General features: G+C 41.2%; 2 protein-coding genes across 2 annotated transcripts; both read right to left on the bottom strand.

Annotated features, from left to right (window-relative positions):
• Positions 1-1309: 1309 nt before the first annotated feature.
• On the bottom strand, positions 1310-5812 carry LOC1271109 (prisilkin-39). The gene is made up of 5 exons (XM_309855.6): positions 5712-5812; positions 4956-5221; positions 2325-2544; positions 2111-2247; positions 1310-1989 (listed from the first exon to the last, which is right to left on the bottom strand). Exons 2-5 carry the CDS (start codon positions 4980-4982, stop codon positions 1729-1731), a joined length of 645 nt encoding a protein of 214 aa, XP_309855.5. The 5' UTR covers positions 4983-5221; positions 5712-5812; the 3' UTR covers positions 1310-1728.
• Positions 5813-13471: 7659 nt separating this feature from the next.
• Positions 13472-19515, bottom strand: LOC133393602 (nascent polypeptide-associated complex subunit alpha, muscle-specific form-like). Its single transcript, XM_061659235.1, has 4 exons — positions 19047-19515; positions 15927-16258; positions 13972-14630; positions 13472-13894 (listed from the first exon to the last, which is right to left on the bottom strand). Exons 1-4 carry the CDS (start codon positions 19065-19067, stop codon positions 13599-13601), a joined length of 1308 nt encoding a protein of 435 aa, XP_061515219.1. The 5' UTR covers positions 19068-19515; the 3' UTR covers positions 13472-13598.
• Between the last annotated feature and the right edge of the window lie 373 nt (positions 19516-19888).

The following is a 19888-nucleotide window of genomic DNA, read 5'->3' as shown; positions in this document are numbered from 1 at the left end:
ATACTGAGATTCTTCATAGACATTGATTATAACCACTACTAACGCATTGCTTCTACTATGAATTGGACCTAGTTTTTCATTTGTACAGTCCACTAAATGTCATCTATCAATGCTGATGATTGTTCTTCTGTAGACATACTTTTGAGTAAGGTAAATTATCATGTATTCAACAGATTATGTTATGAGATGCACTTAAAGAACAAAAGATTTAAACATAAGTCGATGTTTAGAAATTAAACCAGTTTTTATTCCCTTCATTTAATTTGTCTTACAAAATTAGGTAGAATTTGGCACAATTTTTCGCTTACTGTTGTGCTTGTTTTTGTGTACATTACAGAATTTTAGGAGCATTTTAAAATGCTTCACACTCCAACACAAGTCCTCGGTTCTGTTTGCACTTCTAAAATACCGGTGGTGCTGTGGGAAAAAATGGAAATCCGAATTAAAAACAAAGAGGCAAGAGCATTAACGAAAGAGTTGATTACTTGAGAAGTTTCATGACGTCGTGAAGAACAGACACAGGTTTGTAACAAGCAAACGACACACATACACACGCACAGAAAGACAATACAACGCACAGAAAAAAAAGACGTATTCTACCCAGCAACCCAAAAGGTTTACAAAGATGTCTTGGCAAAAAACACTATTCACAGAAGCACAACTTTTTTTAAAAGGCTTTTTTACATAGTCAACAAAAAGAGAAACAAACTCAACGAACGATTTAATTCGCCATTTAAATTCGAGTGCAGCGTGTCGCTCCAATGTTCGCCGAACAAAGATGGGACACCCAAAAAGCGAAGCGTCAGTGACAGCGAAAAAGAAGGAAGTGTAACGGTTGAGGAACTTTTGTCTCCATCGCATAGAGAGCTGTTCCGACCGAGAGCGTCCGGTCGATGTGTGTGTGTGTTGCATTCTGCATGTGCAGTCAAGATGCAAACCTGTCGAACCGGCATTCCCGCTGCTGCTACTAGTGCAAAGAAAAAACAGACAATGGGACGAGAAATTCAAATCGACAGCAATTTCTTGTATGTCGAATGCAATTTTCCACCAACAACTTTCCAACTGACAGGTGTGAAAGGGCTTCCAGCAGCTTCTATTACTCTCTGTTTCTCATTTTGTTGAAGGAATTCTAAGCAGCTTACATAATTTTCTCTTTAAAAATCGTTTGATGGGAATGAAAAATTGAAGCAACGAAATGGGTGAAGTGGATGGCGCGAAATTAGCCGGCAAACGAGGTGACAACAGCGACACAGTGAATGGAAAGTGGCAATGCTTTTAACGCTTTTTTATCGTTTTTTGTTACGCGAAATTAGATCTTTGATCGACATCTTTATTTACTCGAGCAAGTACCATGAAGTGGCCCCCGTTTACCCACACGCATGGGATTTGCTGGTGGGCGTGAGATACCATTTCTGTTGCTCCTGATGGCTGAGATGAAGAAAATATAAATATAGCTTTTAGCACGTCACATCGGAACCGCTGGACGGATATTATTATCTACGCACAACAGGACATTCGATTGTGGACTGGACCGACAAATTGTAGCACTGTGGAGATTCGTTTTTTGTGTTTGCCCTTTTTGGTTTCAAACAGCGAGCACAGCATTTATACAAAGCCCACACACTCACAGACGGACAGACAACGGACAGATAACATAGCACAACACGTCACAAAACGTCACAAATAGAGTGGCCTGCAGTGAGTGCGTCAAAGCCACCCGGTCGGTCGTTAGTTGTAGCCACGGAAACCGCTAACAAGGGTGGAGCCTACGTAGCCGGACGGTGAGGTGCCGCTGTAGTAGCCATAGCCCAGGTTGCGGTTGCCGTAGTAGTTGTCGTTGTTGTAACCGTAGTACGACTGCAGCCCACCATTACCTCCGAAGCCGCCGTAGCCGCCATAACCGCCGTAGCTGCCGCCACCGTACGCAGGCGATCCGACGCCCAGCGTGTTCGTGCCCGGGTAGTAGCCCGATCCGCCATAGCCGCCTCCCTTTTGCACGTGAAGCATGTGAAGCAGAGCGTCAAAGAGAGGAAGAGAACATTTGTTAAAAGGAACCATCCATTCCACAGCTCAGCACGGTGGTTAGTGGTTCGAAAAAGTGGTTACATACCGGATAGTAGCCTCCCTGCGGCAGATAACCGCCTTGTGGGTAGTAGCCACCCTGCGGGTAGTACCCACCGGACGGGTAATAGCCCCGATTACCCGAGTAGTATGTGCGGCTTCCCAGCAGCCCGCCCAGATCGAACACTGCCGCCAGAAAACGGAAGATAAAGATGAACGTCAAAAGCGATGCAGCAGTTTCATCTCCTGCTATTGAAACTTACATCTTTCACTCGAGCCACCGCCGTAGTAGCTGCGCTGTGTCCTTGTCGAAGCGGCCGTACTCAACACCTCCCCGGTGGCCGACTGTTTGTCGACAGCTTCACTTACCTCAACCGGCGCATCGGTGGACGACAACGGTGTGTTCGTCGCTTCCCGGCGACTCCGCCCCAGCAACCGCTGACAGTGGACCGCTTGCGACAGTATCGAGGTCACCAGCAGCATCTGCAATGAATGGAGGGCATCACCATCCCGCCGAATCCAAGGGTGAGAAGCTTGTGGTAAGTGTTGGGTAGTCTCTGATGAAAATGGACGATTACTACGCGACCGCGCGCCTCTATTTACATCGCTTTGCACTTATTGTGTGCGTTATATTGTGAGTGCGTATGATTGAAAATGGGATTACTATGAAACCCTCAAGCGTCGTTCAAATTGGAGCAACGACGCTGTACACTGAACAAATCAGCTTGTTGAGATTTACGTGCCTTTTTATCGTAGAAGAATGCAATCCATTTCACATTACAATAACTGCTTGTAACATTCCATTACAAATGTTTTAGTATGTAACAAAGGGAGGTTAAGCGCATCGTTTGTGGAGGAATGTGTAATCGAGCGTAAGCTTTTTCGTGGCTTGGTACGAACATATTTTCACATTTAAATGTTTTTCTGATTGGAAAAATATTTAAGATTTCGAAAACAAATTCCATTATTACTGCAAAGCGTTACAAAAACAAGTATAAGAAATGCTTTATTTAACCGTATTCCTTTATTGATAGTAGTGGTGAAAACTTTAACTTAATTCGCTAAAATTGTAATGCAGCTGATCATTCTTAGTTAATAATAGCAAGTACCACGTACCTTACGGTATTTCGTTTAAAAATAAGTTAAATTACTTATACAACAATGTTTAAAAAAAACAAATAGCCAAACACAGATGAAAACATATTTAATAATTGATTAATAATTCATAATTAATTGATTAAAAATTTATATTTAATAACATTTTAATAATTGAAATAAACATTTCAAAGTAAAATTGCCAAGCTTGTCAAGCAACCATTACGGGTATTATGCAAATTGTTGCACACCACCCAATTGCACTCTGCATATAAATTGTTGTTTTTTTCCATACATTTAAAACCTAAACCTAAGAAAAATAAGAATTGTTTGTGCAAGAGTTTGTGTTAAGAATTGTGCATCACAAAATAAGATTTAATTCGCCCTGTGAACTATTATATTTTATTATTTTGTATCTTATATGTATAATGTTTGATGTATTATTATGCATATATTATGTATATTATATTATGTATTGTAACAAACACTGATTTTAGTCCACTGTTTGATAATTGGAACAAAGAGAGTGTGTCGATCCTATTTAATTGCACAGCTCAAAACCTCGCTTTTTCATCGTGCTTTGCGTTTTGTGTTTTGTTTACTATTGGCGTGTGGCAGCAGTTGCAAATTTGCTAGTTATTTTGCGGCATTCCGACTTGAACTAAGGATAAACGAGTAATCTAATAGCGTTTCGTACTGTTCTTAACACTGTTCGATAGAAAAACATCCATTTCAGGGCTCTTTTTTGTTTATTGCAGTGTATTGGAAATTGTGCAACAATAGAATTTTTAGTTTTGCAAGTGTGCAACAATTGGATTTTTGGACAGGATTAAAAATCAGTATTTCTTGCCATTATTAATCGTTTTTCTGCCTAAATAAAATATACATACTATGTTTTTGACAATAATCATGCATACTAGACACACATAACATATTTTTTTGGTTTTATCCATCTCAAACGTATGATATACGTTGGCTGTTCCCTTGAGTGTGCGACAATTGGCAAATGACCCTACACAACTTAGTTCGGGGAAGGTAATTTGAGCCATGAAAATGTACACTTCTGAAAAACGATTTTTTTCGCAAAACAAAACGGCTAAAAATCGTTCACTATTTAAAGATACTTTTTCAAATTGCACTTAACAGAAATATGTATGTTTAATGTTTTTCCATAATTGTTTTTCGTCTTTCCGATTTATGAGGTTTTTTTTTTTATTTTGGTGACGATATTAATTATACTTTTGTTTTTATTTAAAAGAGCTTCAATTCAACATTTCGAAAATGTAATCTGATTGTATATTATAATTATACCAATGACCATCTTGTAAACATGTTGCCAGAATTTAAAATTACCCCGCGAAAGTGTAAAATTGACAAATTAGGTCATAATGTTGGAACTTTTAACGTTTTAAACTATTATTCAACACTTTCTCGATAAATCATCATCCATATAAACTATGGTAAGCAAATTCCTACTTTGCCGTTCACATATTTGCCTTCGCAAGAGTTTTTTTTGCTGATCATTGCTTTACGTTTTTTACTACATTCTTCAATCGCAGCCCGTGTCACGCTTCATGTCACCAGAATGCAGAGGAAATCGTTTTGCCAGTATCATTTCCAGGTTACTCGGGCAGCGTTAGAAACGATGCAGCTTTACTCAAACCTTTGAACTTTTCATCTTTTCTTACTCGAAACTACTGGAAGATCTTCCTTTTGTGCATACTCTTGAACTAAAAATCTATCTACACTGGCGCACTGAGACACACCCACCGAAAAAAAGACACTTTAAAGACACTCACCTTGAACAGTGTAGTTGCGGCCAACATTTTGCAAAACTTCAGACTCGACCTTTCTTCTCAAAGATGCAAAAATTCACGATGGATAAACTTTCCACTGCCGGATGAGTTGATTAATTGCGGGAAAAAAAGCTAGACGACCCGGAAAAATACACTTTTGACACACTAAACTGCAGCTTTCGCGTTGGCCGGTCAAGTTGAGTTTGACTATTTTCGGAGGGGGAGGTGAACTTGATCTTTGCCGCGGAATTGCCGTTGCTTCAGATGAACTTTTGGGAAATGTAAATGAGAGAGGAAAAAGAGAGGTGAAAAAACCGAAACAATACAATCGATGCTATCCTACAGCTTGTTATTGCCGCTTATAAAGCAACGCGCGATAGAACCGAGGGGCGATCCTCCTTTCACTATCTTTCACTTGGGTGGTGGTGCACTCTTCCGCCCGCTGTTTTATGAATGTCTTGAATTATTTTTCCATCACCGTTTCTCCTGCTCATCCGCTGGCTACACACCAGCAGATAAAAATGGTCACGTTCCGTACTGTTTGGCACACGGGAAAAAACACGCTACGCTATGATTTACATAGCGTCACGCCGATTTTTCTAGCACCAAAACCAGAGTTCCGCACAAACGCACCAAACGCACTATTGCGAAAGAAATTCACGTTTTTCACGCCCGCATCGTACAGCACTGCACTTTACAGCACACACCTTGGTGTTTTTCGATTTTTTATTCTTTTTTTAGGGGAGGGTGGAAACTTACTGATTGGCCCTGCATAGCCTGCACTTTTCGAAGCGCTTTGAAGCTGCTGTTGCCCGCTGAAACGTTTGGCTGGAAGTAATGGTTTTTCCCAGTGCCGGCATGATTTTATAGTGAGTGAGTCGCGTTTGTTTTTTTTTTCTTTCGTTTGGTTTGATGCGTCACCTGCGTACCCGCGGCCAATGATCGTCGCAGCAAGCAGCGCACCCAAAGAAGTTTGCAGCAATGCTGTGCTTTGCAGAGGGGGATGGTACACAATGGTGCTCAATGTGTCCGCCCTACAGACGAAGGGGCAGGTCAGTGAGCATGTTCGAGGGGGTCGATTGCGTTCGAGCATAGTGCGCGGGTGTGTACGAAGATTAGGCCCATCAGTGAAGGTTTTTTTTTTGTCTTTCTGTGGGAAATTTGGCTCCAGTTCCGGTGCGTTAGGGTTCGTACAGTAAGTTTTTGAGGTTTGTACGATCGCCACGGATCGTACTGGATTGCGTACAGAGAGACGCACTGTTTTCTTTCCGCGTGTCTTCGGTGTCCGATGCGATAAGCACGGCCACCCCATCATCGAGCATATCAGGTTTTGGGTGAGGTTAAGGAGTGGCGTGCGTTCGGTTGAACTTGAAGAACGCATTTGTAGTACCATTCCTTGAGTGTGCAAACGACCATTCCCGGTCCCCGTATGTGAAGTGATGCAAATGATCCATGCCAACTTTCAGCACCACTACAAACTTCCTTATGTGTGTACGTGAGTCTGTGAGTTTCTGAAGGGGGTATCAGCAGTTGGACACAATTTGGACACAAGCAGGCAATCCTTTATTTGTCAACCGTAACAACGACAGCTTCCAGTGGCGTGCAGTGTTAAGGTCACTGGAATGGAAAGACACCATGGTCGCACATTATTACGGTGGATGATTAACACTACTTACCTGAAACACCTCCACACATCCAAATTGAAGGTGAACTGTTACACTATTTACATAACGGACTATATTTGCGAACTTGTCTACAAAACCGTGCACATAATATAAATTGGGTAACAGTAGAGGATGTTCTACCTCAGAATAAATCTATAAGCGATATCTTAAGTATGCAAACCATTTCCGACCGTTCAGTGCTAAACCATTTGCCTTTTCTGATATTTGGATGTCCCTCTAGTTACAGTTCTAAATCTTAAATACAATGAGTTATTAAAATTTTATAATACAGGAAATATCTTTTTATGTTGAATACTTTACTTTACTGCTATGAATAATTTATTTATAATGTTATGAAAATCCTTTGCTGTGAATCCTACCGCTCCACATAATTTTAAAGTTAATATTTACGAACAGTTATCACCAATATTGGAACGAACATCGCACAAGGATCTTAAAAAATTGTAACTTTGAGCATATATGATTTTTTCTGTCATAGAGCCTAGAGTTGTTTTTTAGAAAATTGTAAAGGTTCAGTTAAGAATTTGTTAAATTTGGGAATTGTTTTACTGTTACGCTGACAGATTGAAATAACCTCGAATTGAATTATAAAGTTCAAAGTTGAAATTAATCGACATTTCTTCTGTAAATGTCATTTATATCATTAATTCCTTACATTACACTCCAATTTCTCCGAATTTTTTTATTATATTGTAATTTCTCCTCTAGTTTATTTTGGCTACAGGTTTAGTATGTTCAATAAATTAGTATAGGGTAATTTACCCCAATTGTTGCACACTGCGTATAAATTGTTGTTTATCCAAATATTTATAAAACATTCATGAAAGCTAGCATTTTTCCTTGAATATGGAGCAGTTTTTCCACATACAGTCTCTACCCGAGCTACGCGACACTCGAGTTACGTGAATTCGAGTTACGCGATTTTTTTTATTTTTGACAGTTCAGATGTCAAATCAGTACAACTTTGTCCATCAATTATCAAATGAAAAATGATTTGCAGTTTTTTTTAGTTTTAAATCTCAAAAAAAACAGAAATAACTGAATTTTCTACACCAATTCCATTAAATAAATAATAATTTGCATAAATGAATTGAATTTAATCAAAACTCATTATTAATCAAATATATTTTGGCTATAAAACGTGATATTCGACTTACGCGATAATTTGAGTTACGTGAATGTCTCCGGAACGCATTATTCGCGTAACTCGGGGAAATACTGTATTCAACAGTAAAATTTTTTAAATAGCTTTTTTTGATTTTAAAAACACAAATGAAAATATTTCGACGCTTCCGATCAAATAGAATGACTTTTTGACCAAACCGCTCAAAATTGTGCCTCACAAAATTAGGTTAATTTCGCCCTGTGAACAACTTATACTTTATATTTTGGATGTAATCAAACATATAAGGTTAAACCTCACGATTCAGTAGTAAAGTTTTCGATTTTGTGATAAAACATACTTTTTTTAATCCACTGTTTAATAATTGGAGCAAAGAGAGTCCTTCGATCCTATTTATTGTCCAGCTCAAAGCCTCCTGTTTTTACCGTGCTATCATTTTGACAGCATTTTGTTTACAATTGGCGTGCGGTTGCAGGTGCAAGTTCGCTACTTATTTTGCGGAATTCCGGCTGAACAAAGGACAAACATGTAATGTAACAGCGTTTCGTATTATCCTAAGCACTATTCGATAGAAAAACATCAATTTTAGTGTTCGTTTCTTGTTTATATCAGTGTATTGGAAAGTGTGCAATAAAAGAAATTGGAGATTTTGTAAGTGTGCAACAATTGGATTTTTGAACAAGTTTCAAAATCAGTATTTCTTGCCATTATTGATCATTTGTATCCCAAAAATCAAATAAGCATACTATTTTGGAAACAATAATGAAGTAAAACAAAAGGAAACAATAATGAAGCGAATACCATTTTCCTGAGTGATAATATCAAGTGGTCTAATGGCTTAGTATCGGTAAACGCACGATTAAGCAGTTCTGGATTCTCACTGAAAAAAGTCAAATGACATTCATTCTACATTTTTTGCAATCATGTCATCGCAAAAGCATTGCACAAATGCACAAATGATTTTCGTTTTTGGAAAGTCGTTTCATGGTAACCATGAATATCATAATCAAAAAATTATTTTGACACCCGCTTACTGCGAATATCATAAACAATGTCGACAATTAACAACACTGATTGTGGTTTTATTTATCTCAAACATATGAAATACGTTGGCTGTTCCCTTAAGTGTGCAACAATTGGCAAATTACCCTACATCTTATTTTTCTGGAAATGAGCTCAATACAATGTTTCCTCACTCAATCGAAAATTTTATTTTATTTTATTACATTACGTAATATGCTAGTAGTTTTGAGTGTATTGGACTGTATCTTTTTACCTATCTAGCTATATTTATTTCTTGATTTTTAATATTCTGATTAACTTTTGTTCTAACCTGTATTTTTTTGTTATTTTTTCATTCATTATGCAATTTATCATGATCAAACTCTTTACATTTTCCTTTCCCTTTAATCAGTTAGATGGCTACTAACATTTTATGTTTCCCAATGAACACATCACATTTAAGTAAAATAAAATTGAAAAGTACATTGATGCGCATACCACAATGACGACCCTTTTTTCTGATTTTATTTCTGCTCCAACCGGTAGTACTTCCGGTACCGGCGAGAGCTTTGCTTCACCACGTTTCCCTTCAATTGTACAGTGTTTCTTCCTGCGTAATTACCACTTCCTTTCTCAGCTCATTTTCCACCATGCTGCTCCTTTGTTCTTTGATCGGGATACATTAGACGACAAGAAAGGGATTGTAAGTTTTATCGACCCCAAGACCGTTGACATCGTCTAATGTCCCATCACGTTGCAAGAACCTTTTTCTGCAAAAACCCCCGCCTTAGAGCATTAAACGAGCTTTGGCCGACAAGACGAAGGAATCGGCTAATGTGCCCCGGTTGGACGAGAGCAACCTGTTTGATTCGGACATTAGCCAACCTTGGAGCAGCCCCGAAAAGGGTTGCGCCCTCCCAGCCACGATTGTGTAATTAGTGGGTGGGAAGAAGGATAATTTGTGGCTGATGTATATTTAGCTAGGTAAATAACCGCAAACAAGCAACTGAAGCGAGGTGAACCATTTTGGGACCTCCAAACGTGCTGTGCTGTGTGTTTCATCCATTTGAGGAGCATTAAGAACGATTTGTGAATTACCCAATACACCCAACCCACTGCTGGCTTCACTGTTTGCCATTGCTTTATCGCGCTTTGGGACGCCCGATTGGAAGATGGAAGGGTAAACCTTGGCCCAACGTGCTGTGCTGTGGTTTAACTTATCGATAATGGAAAACAAACCAATTCGTTGCCTTCTTAGAATATTGGGAGATAGCAATGTGTGGGACGTTCGTTAATGAATGAAACTGGAATGAAGAGGAGTTTACACTTTCTTACGCTGGCAATAAACGAACAATTTTCTGATCATATTCATCGGAGCTTAGCACGGTTTTTGGTTGCCATTTACTTTAACGCGAACATTTATTCCTTGAAAATATTGGAGTAAATACTTATATTTTAGAAAAAATATTTTAAATATGTTCAAATTACTTGTGCTTTGAGTTTGATGCAATCATTACGAGTAAGTAAGCTTCTCGAATCGATTTATGATTTCAATGCATGAACTATTCCACCTTTCCCATTAACAATTAATAGTTATCGATTTTTTAGAGCTTCTATTACAACCGTACAATAATTTCATCGAAGAGTTTAATGTTCGGATTGCTCCATAATTGCTCTGACCTACCTATACTTGTTCCGGACTTATTACGAATGGCGTTGCGTACCACAATCAATAGTGTTATTAAATTCATATTGTTGTTCCCTGCCCTTTGTTCGCCTGCGCAGTTAAAGCGGGAATTCATATTTAATCAATTTAAAACATTAAAACGATTCATACAACCCACCGTATTAAGCGTGATGCTTTCATCCACTCACGGCAAGCAGTTTTATAGATATTATTTTTTGTACTATACATTATCCTGTTCCTTTATTTTTCGTTGTTCTATGTAGCAAGTGTTCTTATTTGAACGCTTCTGATTCTGGTTGGAGTTTTTTCCCCTAACAACAAGAAATACAGCTGTCAGCTATCCCACAACAACAATTCAACCACCGTGGTCTATGATGCATTTATAAATCGCTCATCATTTTCGATGTCGATGTTTATTGGGTAAGCTTTTTTTTGTTTTCTGCTAGCACATCTAGCAATACTGCACAGCTGGAGTTCACACCCCATGGTTGTTTTTAACATAAAGAATCCAATACCGCTACGCCCAGTACATCCAGCCCAAGTAACAACGTGGGTGGGAAAGCAAACGAGCACGGGGCTTTGTGTGCAAACGTGCCACCATGTTGTACAGATAGCTTCGGCACGATAAGTGCTTCTCTCTGCGAGCTGCATTTGGGAAGTTTGCTAAAGTTTGCCGACCAAAAGCCCATGCATACGACATTCAAACGGACGTAAAGGGCCGTCTTTATGTCGTGCAAATAGGGTGAATAGGGTGGGAAATTGCGTGAGCAAATTGCCGGTTTTCATTAGCCGCTCGATGTGTCGTAGAAGCTTGCTGTGTACTTTAACACATTGAGTTAGGTTTATTCGCCAGTTGTTTTGGTTCGTTCGTTCGTAACAATCTACGAGTGTGTTGTTTTATTCACCCTGATTCAAGAAATCTTATATTCTTGATTATTAAGTTTTCTAGATTGTAATGAATTTTCTTACAGCTATTCTTATCACTTAGCAAACTTGTTAGAGCAAACACCACATACAACCACAACGCCCTTAAAGCGATCAACCAAAGCTTATGACACCTGTCGGCCCTTTGAGCCCGGCGTTACCATGAGCTACAAAGCGATCGTGCGTTATGCAACGCCACCCTATGGTACATACTGGCACAATCACGCACACCTGTCCCTCCTCCGATAACGGCCATGCGACGTTGACGACTGCGGAGACACCTGATAGACACTAATGGGACCCCAGATGCTGGCGGAAAAGCGGCTGCACTAATGCTCTGTCAAAACCGCAAGACCGCATGAGTGCAGCCGAATGAGCCGATGCGCGGTACAACCCCCACCCAATCGGCCACTTGGTGTGAAACGGCCCAATGTCAGGGTTTTGCTCAATTGTTACCATTGTATTACATCTGGGCAGAGGTCACTTTGGCAAGGGAGAAATATATGACCGGTCCCTTTTTGCAGTTCGGACACCGAAAACTAGAGCTAAACAACAATGACACAGTTTCGTGTAACTAACTGGGAGGCCCAGCGTGGAGAACAGATCAACCTCAAACGTGCACATTGTGGGAGTTCTAAGTAGCAGAGGAGGTTGCAAACTTGGACGAGCGCATCATCGAACACAATGCGATAAGTGCTAATCGTTTCAATCAGCAGCCGGGTAGTTTAGTAGAAAGTTGATCCAATGTGTGTTGAGTGAGTTGTTCCAACTTCGAGCACATCAGTCGAGATAAATCCGTTCGCAATTAGGCTTCGTTCTAAATGCTGTAAAAGCAATGGGTGGTTTTGGCATCGTACCACTATTTATCTGTCTTCGTATAGGAAGATATTCTCACCAGCAGAAATTTGAACCACAGGTTGTGCTAACCATTCTCCTGAAACCTTAATAAATTCACAGAACCAGGTAATCTTGCCGACTTACCGATAAGGCTTGTTAAAATACTATGTTTACGTGAGTTGCATTGAATCGCTTATGTGTGTTTGTACGATCTCTCTATGATTGGAAAAGTAGCTTTCTGCGGAATTCTATAGCAATTCTATACCAAGATCGATGCAAACTTCACCTTTTCCCCTTTACAAATTGAGAATCTATAATTCCTTTCTGCACCTTTAGTGCGTCGGTAAAAGGATCTAAGCCTTTTAATGCTGGGGTCGGCAAACTTTTTGAAAAAACATGAATTGTTTAAAAGATATCGAAGAATCTTTGAATCAATATTCTGAACGAAGCATCTATTTTCTTATATTTTAACCTTAATTGTTGCAGTTATAAGGGTATTGCATGTCTAACGGGGCGTTCAAATGATAGTATGTGTTTTAAAAGGTATATAACAATCTCATTTAATTGGTGAACTGCCTCTCAGTAAGGGCAATGGACGCAGTTGGTTGAAATGTTTCGAGATTTTGAAAGCCCAAATCAGACTGCCAAAGAATTAGAATCAACTTTTTTTCTGACCATAATCCATGCTATTTTTTGTTCAAACTCTTTTGTGGTCTAAAACAGTATTACAAGCAGTGAAAATGTGTGCTTTCACGTTGATGCTTTTCCGATCCATACAAATTCCGATAGTTTGCCGACCCCTGGATCTCTTATTGATTTCATGGACATGATTGCAAACACTTGCACAGCTCTGTAAATTATCTATCAAAACAGATGCGATACAAAGTACTGTAGACTAGCTCTTACATTCAATGACTTACCATAGCACCTGCTCTAATCGGAAGCTCGTGCAAAGAATATTGAGTAAGCGCCTTGAAGAAATTTTCAGGGCAACATGGTCGCAAAGAACCTACTGCTCGCATCCAATGCTGGGTCAAGTTGTGAAATGATCCACCTTTAAACTAAAATATGAAAGCATTTAAAACACAAATGAACAAACATGCCTTGACATACCCATTTTGACCCATGCTGTTACCCAACTACGTATAATCGCATTCCACAAACGAAAAATCCAATCTGAAAATGAAAACCAACCCTATGAATGCACTGTGCTTCACCACCGAATGTCTCTCAAATTCCGAAACAGAACTTCAAAATGGAATGAGATAAACCTGCTCCACCGTTTGCATTAGACCGTGTTTTTTATTTATTTTTTTTATTTTAAAACTTAAAAATAGGATCGACAATGTAGGTTTGCTTTGCTGCTCTTTCATCGCCTCCCCACATCGCTAACCACAGGTATTACACCGCGACGGACCGTAACCAAGCGACGGTATGGCAAACTGGCTACCGGCGGGCAGTCCACCGGCTCCCTGCGACACCGCTCCCCGACCACCGGGCAGCGAGTCGACGATGACGAGCGGCAGGAACACCTGCTTCGCGTTGGGATTGACTGCGCCGAGCGAACCGTTATCGTCACAGTCCGCTGGGGCCTTCGACTTTGGAGCGGTGTTGAGCGACGAGAGCAGCATCTGGAGCAGCAGCTTCAGCTCGGAAATATCCTGCCCAACCGCTTGGAGATCCTCTGCAAGTCAAACATGAAGGCAAACAAGAGGATAAAGTAATCCGTTTTCGGTGGAGCAAATCCGCACCGGTACTTACGTGGTGGTTTGAGCGTTTCCGCCTGGTTGGTGGCCGGAGCTCCAATGAAGTTATCCCGGTTGTTGCCGAACTTGTTGCCGCTGGGCTTGGACGAGGGCTGAGCCGGGAAGCTGTTTGGCTTGAGCGTGTTCTTCGGTGCCGTACGAGCCTGGGTCGTTTGTACCGGCGCTGGGACACGCGTTGTCACGGGCGCCTGTGGCTGCTGGCGTGGTGCGGCCGTCGTTGGTCGGGGAGATGGGCGGGTAGTGGTTACTTTTGGCGACGATTTCGGCGTTGGTTTGCGAGTCGTTGGGGCAGGGGCCGCTGCACGCGGTGTGGTCGCTTTGGCAGTGGTCGATGGTGATTGGGCACGCCGGGTTGCGCCCGAAGTCGTGCGTGGCGTGGTACGGGGCGGAGTCGGTCGAGTGGTGCGGGAAGGTGGCGGTGGTGCACGGGTGGCAGCGGGTGACGGTGAGGGTGCCGGCCGCTTGGAGGTCGGTGCCGAAGCCTTTGGTTTCTGGGTCGTTTGAGTGACGCTGCCGTCATCGTTCACCTGGAAGCCTCTCGGAATGGACAGCTCGTTGCGCTCTTCCTTGCTCTTCTGCAGCACCCGACAGACGTCGGGGAAGTAGAGCTTTTCCCAGTCGTACGTTTCACCGACAGCATCGTAAATGTTGGCCCTGACGATTTAAACGAAAGAGACGAGTGATGAATGCATCGAAGCTTTGCCTCTAGTGCGCCTTTAAAGTCTTGATTGAATTTGGGGATATTGCAGTTTCTGTGTGGGAAAATGTCTTTGAACGGCTCAAACCCGATTTAACTTAAGCTGATTGCATCCATTTCTTAAAGAGAAAGGAATTTTAATTGAAAAATATACAACATTGCACATCGCTGCAAACTGAAGGAGTTGCTTTATTATCTAGGAACAGCCTAACAACATTATGCTAACATCCCTCAGAAACACTTTGAATTGAAAGCTGCTCATCATCCCGAACTCAAGGAATGACTTTATTTTCCAGGAATAGCATAACAGCATTGGCCTATCACTCTCCAGGAATGTTTCGAATTGAAAGTTACTCAAATACATGGTCTCGAATTGAAGAAATGGCTTTATGTTCCCCGAACAACCTAACAGCATTGTGCCTAATAACTCTCAGGAACATTCTGAAATTAATTTAAACTGTACTGGGAACTAAAAAATCTCATCCCTAATTGCTGTGTTTGTAGCTCGCACACACTTGAACGAACGAACGTACCTCTCCAAACACTGATGGAACGACCAACCGTCGTCCTCGAAAAACACTGTGCTCGACAAATACAGACACAAAAGCAGAGAACCACCTGACCAGTTGGAGATTCGCTGTGCCACTAGGACAAGTCTGCAAGAAGAATGAGGCGCATCCTACTTCTGTGTTACCAAGAAATCAGAGGAGAGCTCCACAATAGTCTGAGAAACATCAATTTCTTGCTATCATAGCCAACACCCATACTTAAGGGCGTGATATCACCGATCGTGTTAATAACTACAAATTACAAATTATGCATCTTTAAGAAGATGGATGTCTAATTACAGTTCAATACTACAGGGAAGTTTTGTACAAAATATTTACAAGATATTGCTTTTGCTCATGCTTTTGTTAATGGTATGTCCTCAAAATGTGTTTCCAATAATTTTATACAAGGACTTTTGCTCTGAGGTATTCTCAAGCTCAGCTTCTGTATCTAATTTTTGTAGAAAGACATAAAACATGCTCATTCCTTTTTACAAATTCCACGATGCACTTCTCCTTCAGTAAATCAATTTCATCTTTCGATCTTATATCCCAACATCCTCAGTATATACAACCTTTGGGCCGTTCCGTTTTTTACGGCTCCCTTTTCCACACAAAACCTTATCACGTTTCCCGGATCGCGATTTCCGCCCGAGTTCGGATCGGAAATTTCATCAAAGCTCAACGGCCAGCCACTCTACTTACACACTGTTAGCGACCCGGTCGCTGTACACCTTGGTCGGTTGGTTCGGTGGCACCACCCGGTACCCCTTCAGATCGGACACGTAGTGGTAGAGATGGGTACCGTTGGTCGGATCGACAAACCCGTAACATCCGTACGTCACACCGTCCGGGCCCTTCACCTTGTGCTGGTACTGGTTGTAGTTGCGCCGCGGTACATTGTAGCCATAGTTGAACGAGCCTTCCACCGTCCTGCCCTGATGGTACAGCTTCGAGTCCGAGTCGACCTTGATGTCGATATCGATGTTATCGTTCAGTGCAGCACCGAACACGCTGCACACGCCGCACAGGGCAATCTGTTAAGGAATGGAGAGAGAGAACGAGCAAGAGCATGTAAAAGACAACAAACATCGACCAGCAGCATGGAAATGAAGCGCAGATATCGGGTTAGGGATGAGCTAAGCGGCCAAGAATGCCATCAAATAGATTTCAATTTATCGATAGCCAAACGCCCGAATTCGTTACAAATCGATTGGTCGACCCCGAGCCGCAGCAGCGCGATTAATCCCACGCAACTGCCTGGTGACATCTGCCTACGTACGGGTCGCATCTTCAGTTCTACAAGCCACTCCACCTCCTTCTTCTAAAATGCCACGGTTATGATACAGTATCTGCTCGGTCGGTCAGAAAACGCGGCTATGCATAATTCCGGAGCAGTGGAATATTTAATGCCCGCGATGACACCTGGTGACATCAGTTGGTCGCCACACGGTCAGCCTCCCCAAAACTCTGGGCCAACCGGTTGGATCGACCAGAGTGGGATGAAGGGTGGTGGATCCGAAAAACGCAATCCGTCATCAAGGTCGCGCAATGTGTAAAGTAAAGTGTGCCGGACAAATTTCGACCGTTTTTCGGCAGCTGGCTCGATTGTGGCCGGTTCATTAGAGCCGCGCGTGGTGAAAACATGCTAATTCTCCGTCCTCCAGTCGTAAATAAAACAAAATCAAACCTAGGGACAACATCGAGCTTTGCACCACAAACCCCGCTCCACGCACTCACACGAGCGCTATCAAAGACGGAAATGAATCGGTGGGGTGGTGCGTTTCGGTATCGTTTCAGGGCACGGTGCATAAATTAATGCTCATTTACAGCCAGTAATCCGAACGCGGCGATTTGTTACACCGGATGGTGCGTGTAAAGCTGTAGAACATGTTTTTTTTTGTGCTGTGATGCTGTTTAATTCATTTCCTAGTGGAAAATTATGCTATCAACGGTGTAGGACGCTACGGACAAGTTGAATTGATTGATAAAAATTGAGGTCCATTATAACCCCAAGTCCTAAGGTTATTTTAATAACATAAAACAAGGGCAGATTTATGAATGGGATTTTCATCAAATTCACACACATCGTGATATATCCGTAGGCAAGAGAGATTGATTTTGGAATTCGTTGCACTTCAATTCACTCCAATTCTATTCGGTCCAAATTGGCCTCGAGATAGGATTGCAGTTGTAGGGGTCAATTATTTTATGGTATGAAGCAATGAACGGTTTTGCTAGTGCATAGCTCACGAGTATATAGCTCAATTTCATCAAAATGGGAAAGCATTCCAATGCATTTTTCGTGAGTGCTCGTAGCGAGCCAACTCTCAGAGGTTTCGGGACTAATCCGATCAGGAGCAAAAACACAGTCAACTATCGGAAATACTTCACTGCAAAAAGCAGCTTTTCATTGGAAGGATCTGTGTGCATAAAAATAATACTATAGCCGCTGTGGTTATTCTGCAATCATTTCGTGACATTTTTCATTTTTCAATCATTAACGCATTCGTGTTTCAATAGTTGCGATGTGTTCAAAAGGCTTGGCAGCTGTACGCAAATTATTTGCTCAAATTGGAGAGTTTTCTTGACTAAGGATGTATATAATGCTTAAGCAATTTGAAGCTTTTTTGTGGCACATGTTTGTAATTAATTGGCATGAGGTTTAATATATATTTTCATTTTCCAGGTCATGTACTTTAGGTGTGAATGGAGAGAAAATTATATATTAATTAATGTCTGATACGAAAAAGTTTGTCAGGTTAAATTTTATTGCTTCACATGATACACTGCATGAAAGAAGTATTTTTAATTGAGAAGAATTGCAAAACCTGCAGGAGAGATAAAAACTGGTCAGGTTTAATAAGCAAAGTTTTGAGAAGTCGATACTTTTTCCACATTATTCATATGCTCCTAATGCATGGCTACAATGTTGCCTAAAATTTTGCCAAATATGCCATCGAAAGAGATGCTTTCCTATACACCCATCTACGCATCTCATGCTACAAATTAGCAGTTAGACGAAACTATGATTGGTAAAAAATAAATATTGAACTATAAGTCTGGCAATGTTGCTAAGTTTGCTCCAGGTTATAAAACAGTTAAAATATATCAAAAAGTAATAAAATCTCAAAGCCAAGATAACGGACAAAAGCTTACAATTTGACAAATTGGTCTGAATTGTTTCACTAGTTTGGGCAGCTATATCTTGTAGTTTGCCTAACTTAGACAAAATTATCTCAAAATTTTTAACATTGTATAGAGTGCTCAATGACACAACTCAAACCTAGTATCACGTATCAAAGTTCTAAATATAGAGCCCGCGTTACAACCCCAGTGAAATTTAACGTGAAATTTTGGGTGATGATGATGATGATGATTCGTTATCTCAGTATGTTTTACAGTCTAAATAGTTGGGTAGTTAAATATCCTATCTTTTGACCAAAATTTTCAAAAATTCACGTTCATATTCACGCTAGGACTAAATCAACCTGAAATAGAAATTTTGAATGAAATTTAAAAAATTGGTGCATCTTCATGGAACAAACTAATTTTTTAACGCTTTGTTATTAAGATGCTTAAGATTTGTTTTTGGAAATTAGCACATTAATCCCTTGCAAGCTTTAATGTTTTCTCAGAACATTTATACATCGTAGATCTGTCACATATTCTGAAGACCATCAAAAGATAGCTTAAATGTACGTTTGCGGTGATACACAGCATCTGCAAATTTTATTCACGTAGATTATGTTCCACCATTATCCCTATCCCGTTTAACGTTTATGGACAGGCAAATCCTAATTTATTCACCCATTATTCACTTACCACCACGCGAAAGCTCCACATAGTCACTGAGATGGTAGAGCGCTGATAAATTAAGCGCCTCACTTTGGACGGCTCACCAAGCGGCCAGCCAGCAAACGAGAAGTATAAATAATTCTTGCTCCACCAAACAAACAAAAAATCGCGATTCTTCCACTCTACTTAAAGTTGGCCGCGATTCCACGCTAGTGCCAATATTAATGTCCGGCAATTTGCACTGGCAGCACAACAATCGAGTATGGTCTGCAAAATGTCCACTCGGAATCTAAAATACCCTGTGGTCCGGTGAAAAACGACGCTTGTATTATTTATAAGACTGCGTACACACACACGCACAGATAGACACACGCGAAAACAAAAACCCTCCAAAATCTCGCTCGAGGATGCTTGCTCACACACACGCACGCACGATTCGTTTCGTTCAGCACGTTCAGCACAAGTCACCAGCCGGCGTTCGACTAAAGCTTGGCTAACGTTTGAAGCACTTTTAAATAGGTGACAAACAAAAAGGAAAGAAACACATATCCCTCTCCCCCCTACCCACGTTATCGGTGGGAGCATTTGAAGCTAACCAACCGAGAAGGAACACAGTACTGGGTTCATCTTCTGGCAGCATCCTGAGCGGCTGCTACCGCCTTGGTATGGGGCCTGGCGACGGCGCCGGTAGATGGTGGAAACGTAAGATAAAGCTACACGCATCCACACATTCGGGGTCGGCAGTGGCACGTATGGTGCGCCCCAGCGTGGACCGTTTTATATCTTCGTTTTTGCATTTTTGATGAGGAGACCCCAAGCAGAAACCGCGCATCGTCCGCGAGGGGCGCCCCGAGAGTGCGACTTATGGC

Source organism: Anopheles gambiae, chromosome 3 (assembly GCF_943734735.2).
Source record: "Anopheles gambiae chromosome 3, idAnoGambNW_F1_1, whole genome shotgun sequence".
In the NCBI taxonomy this organism is placed as follows: domain Eukaryota; kingdom Metazoa; phylum Arthropoda; class Insecta; order Diptera; family Culicidae; genus Anopheles; species Anopheles gambiae.
Note: the sequence above shows the minus strand (reverse complement) of the source record. Positions and strands in the feature narration are given on the sequence as shown.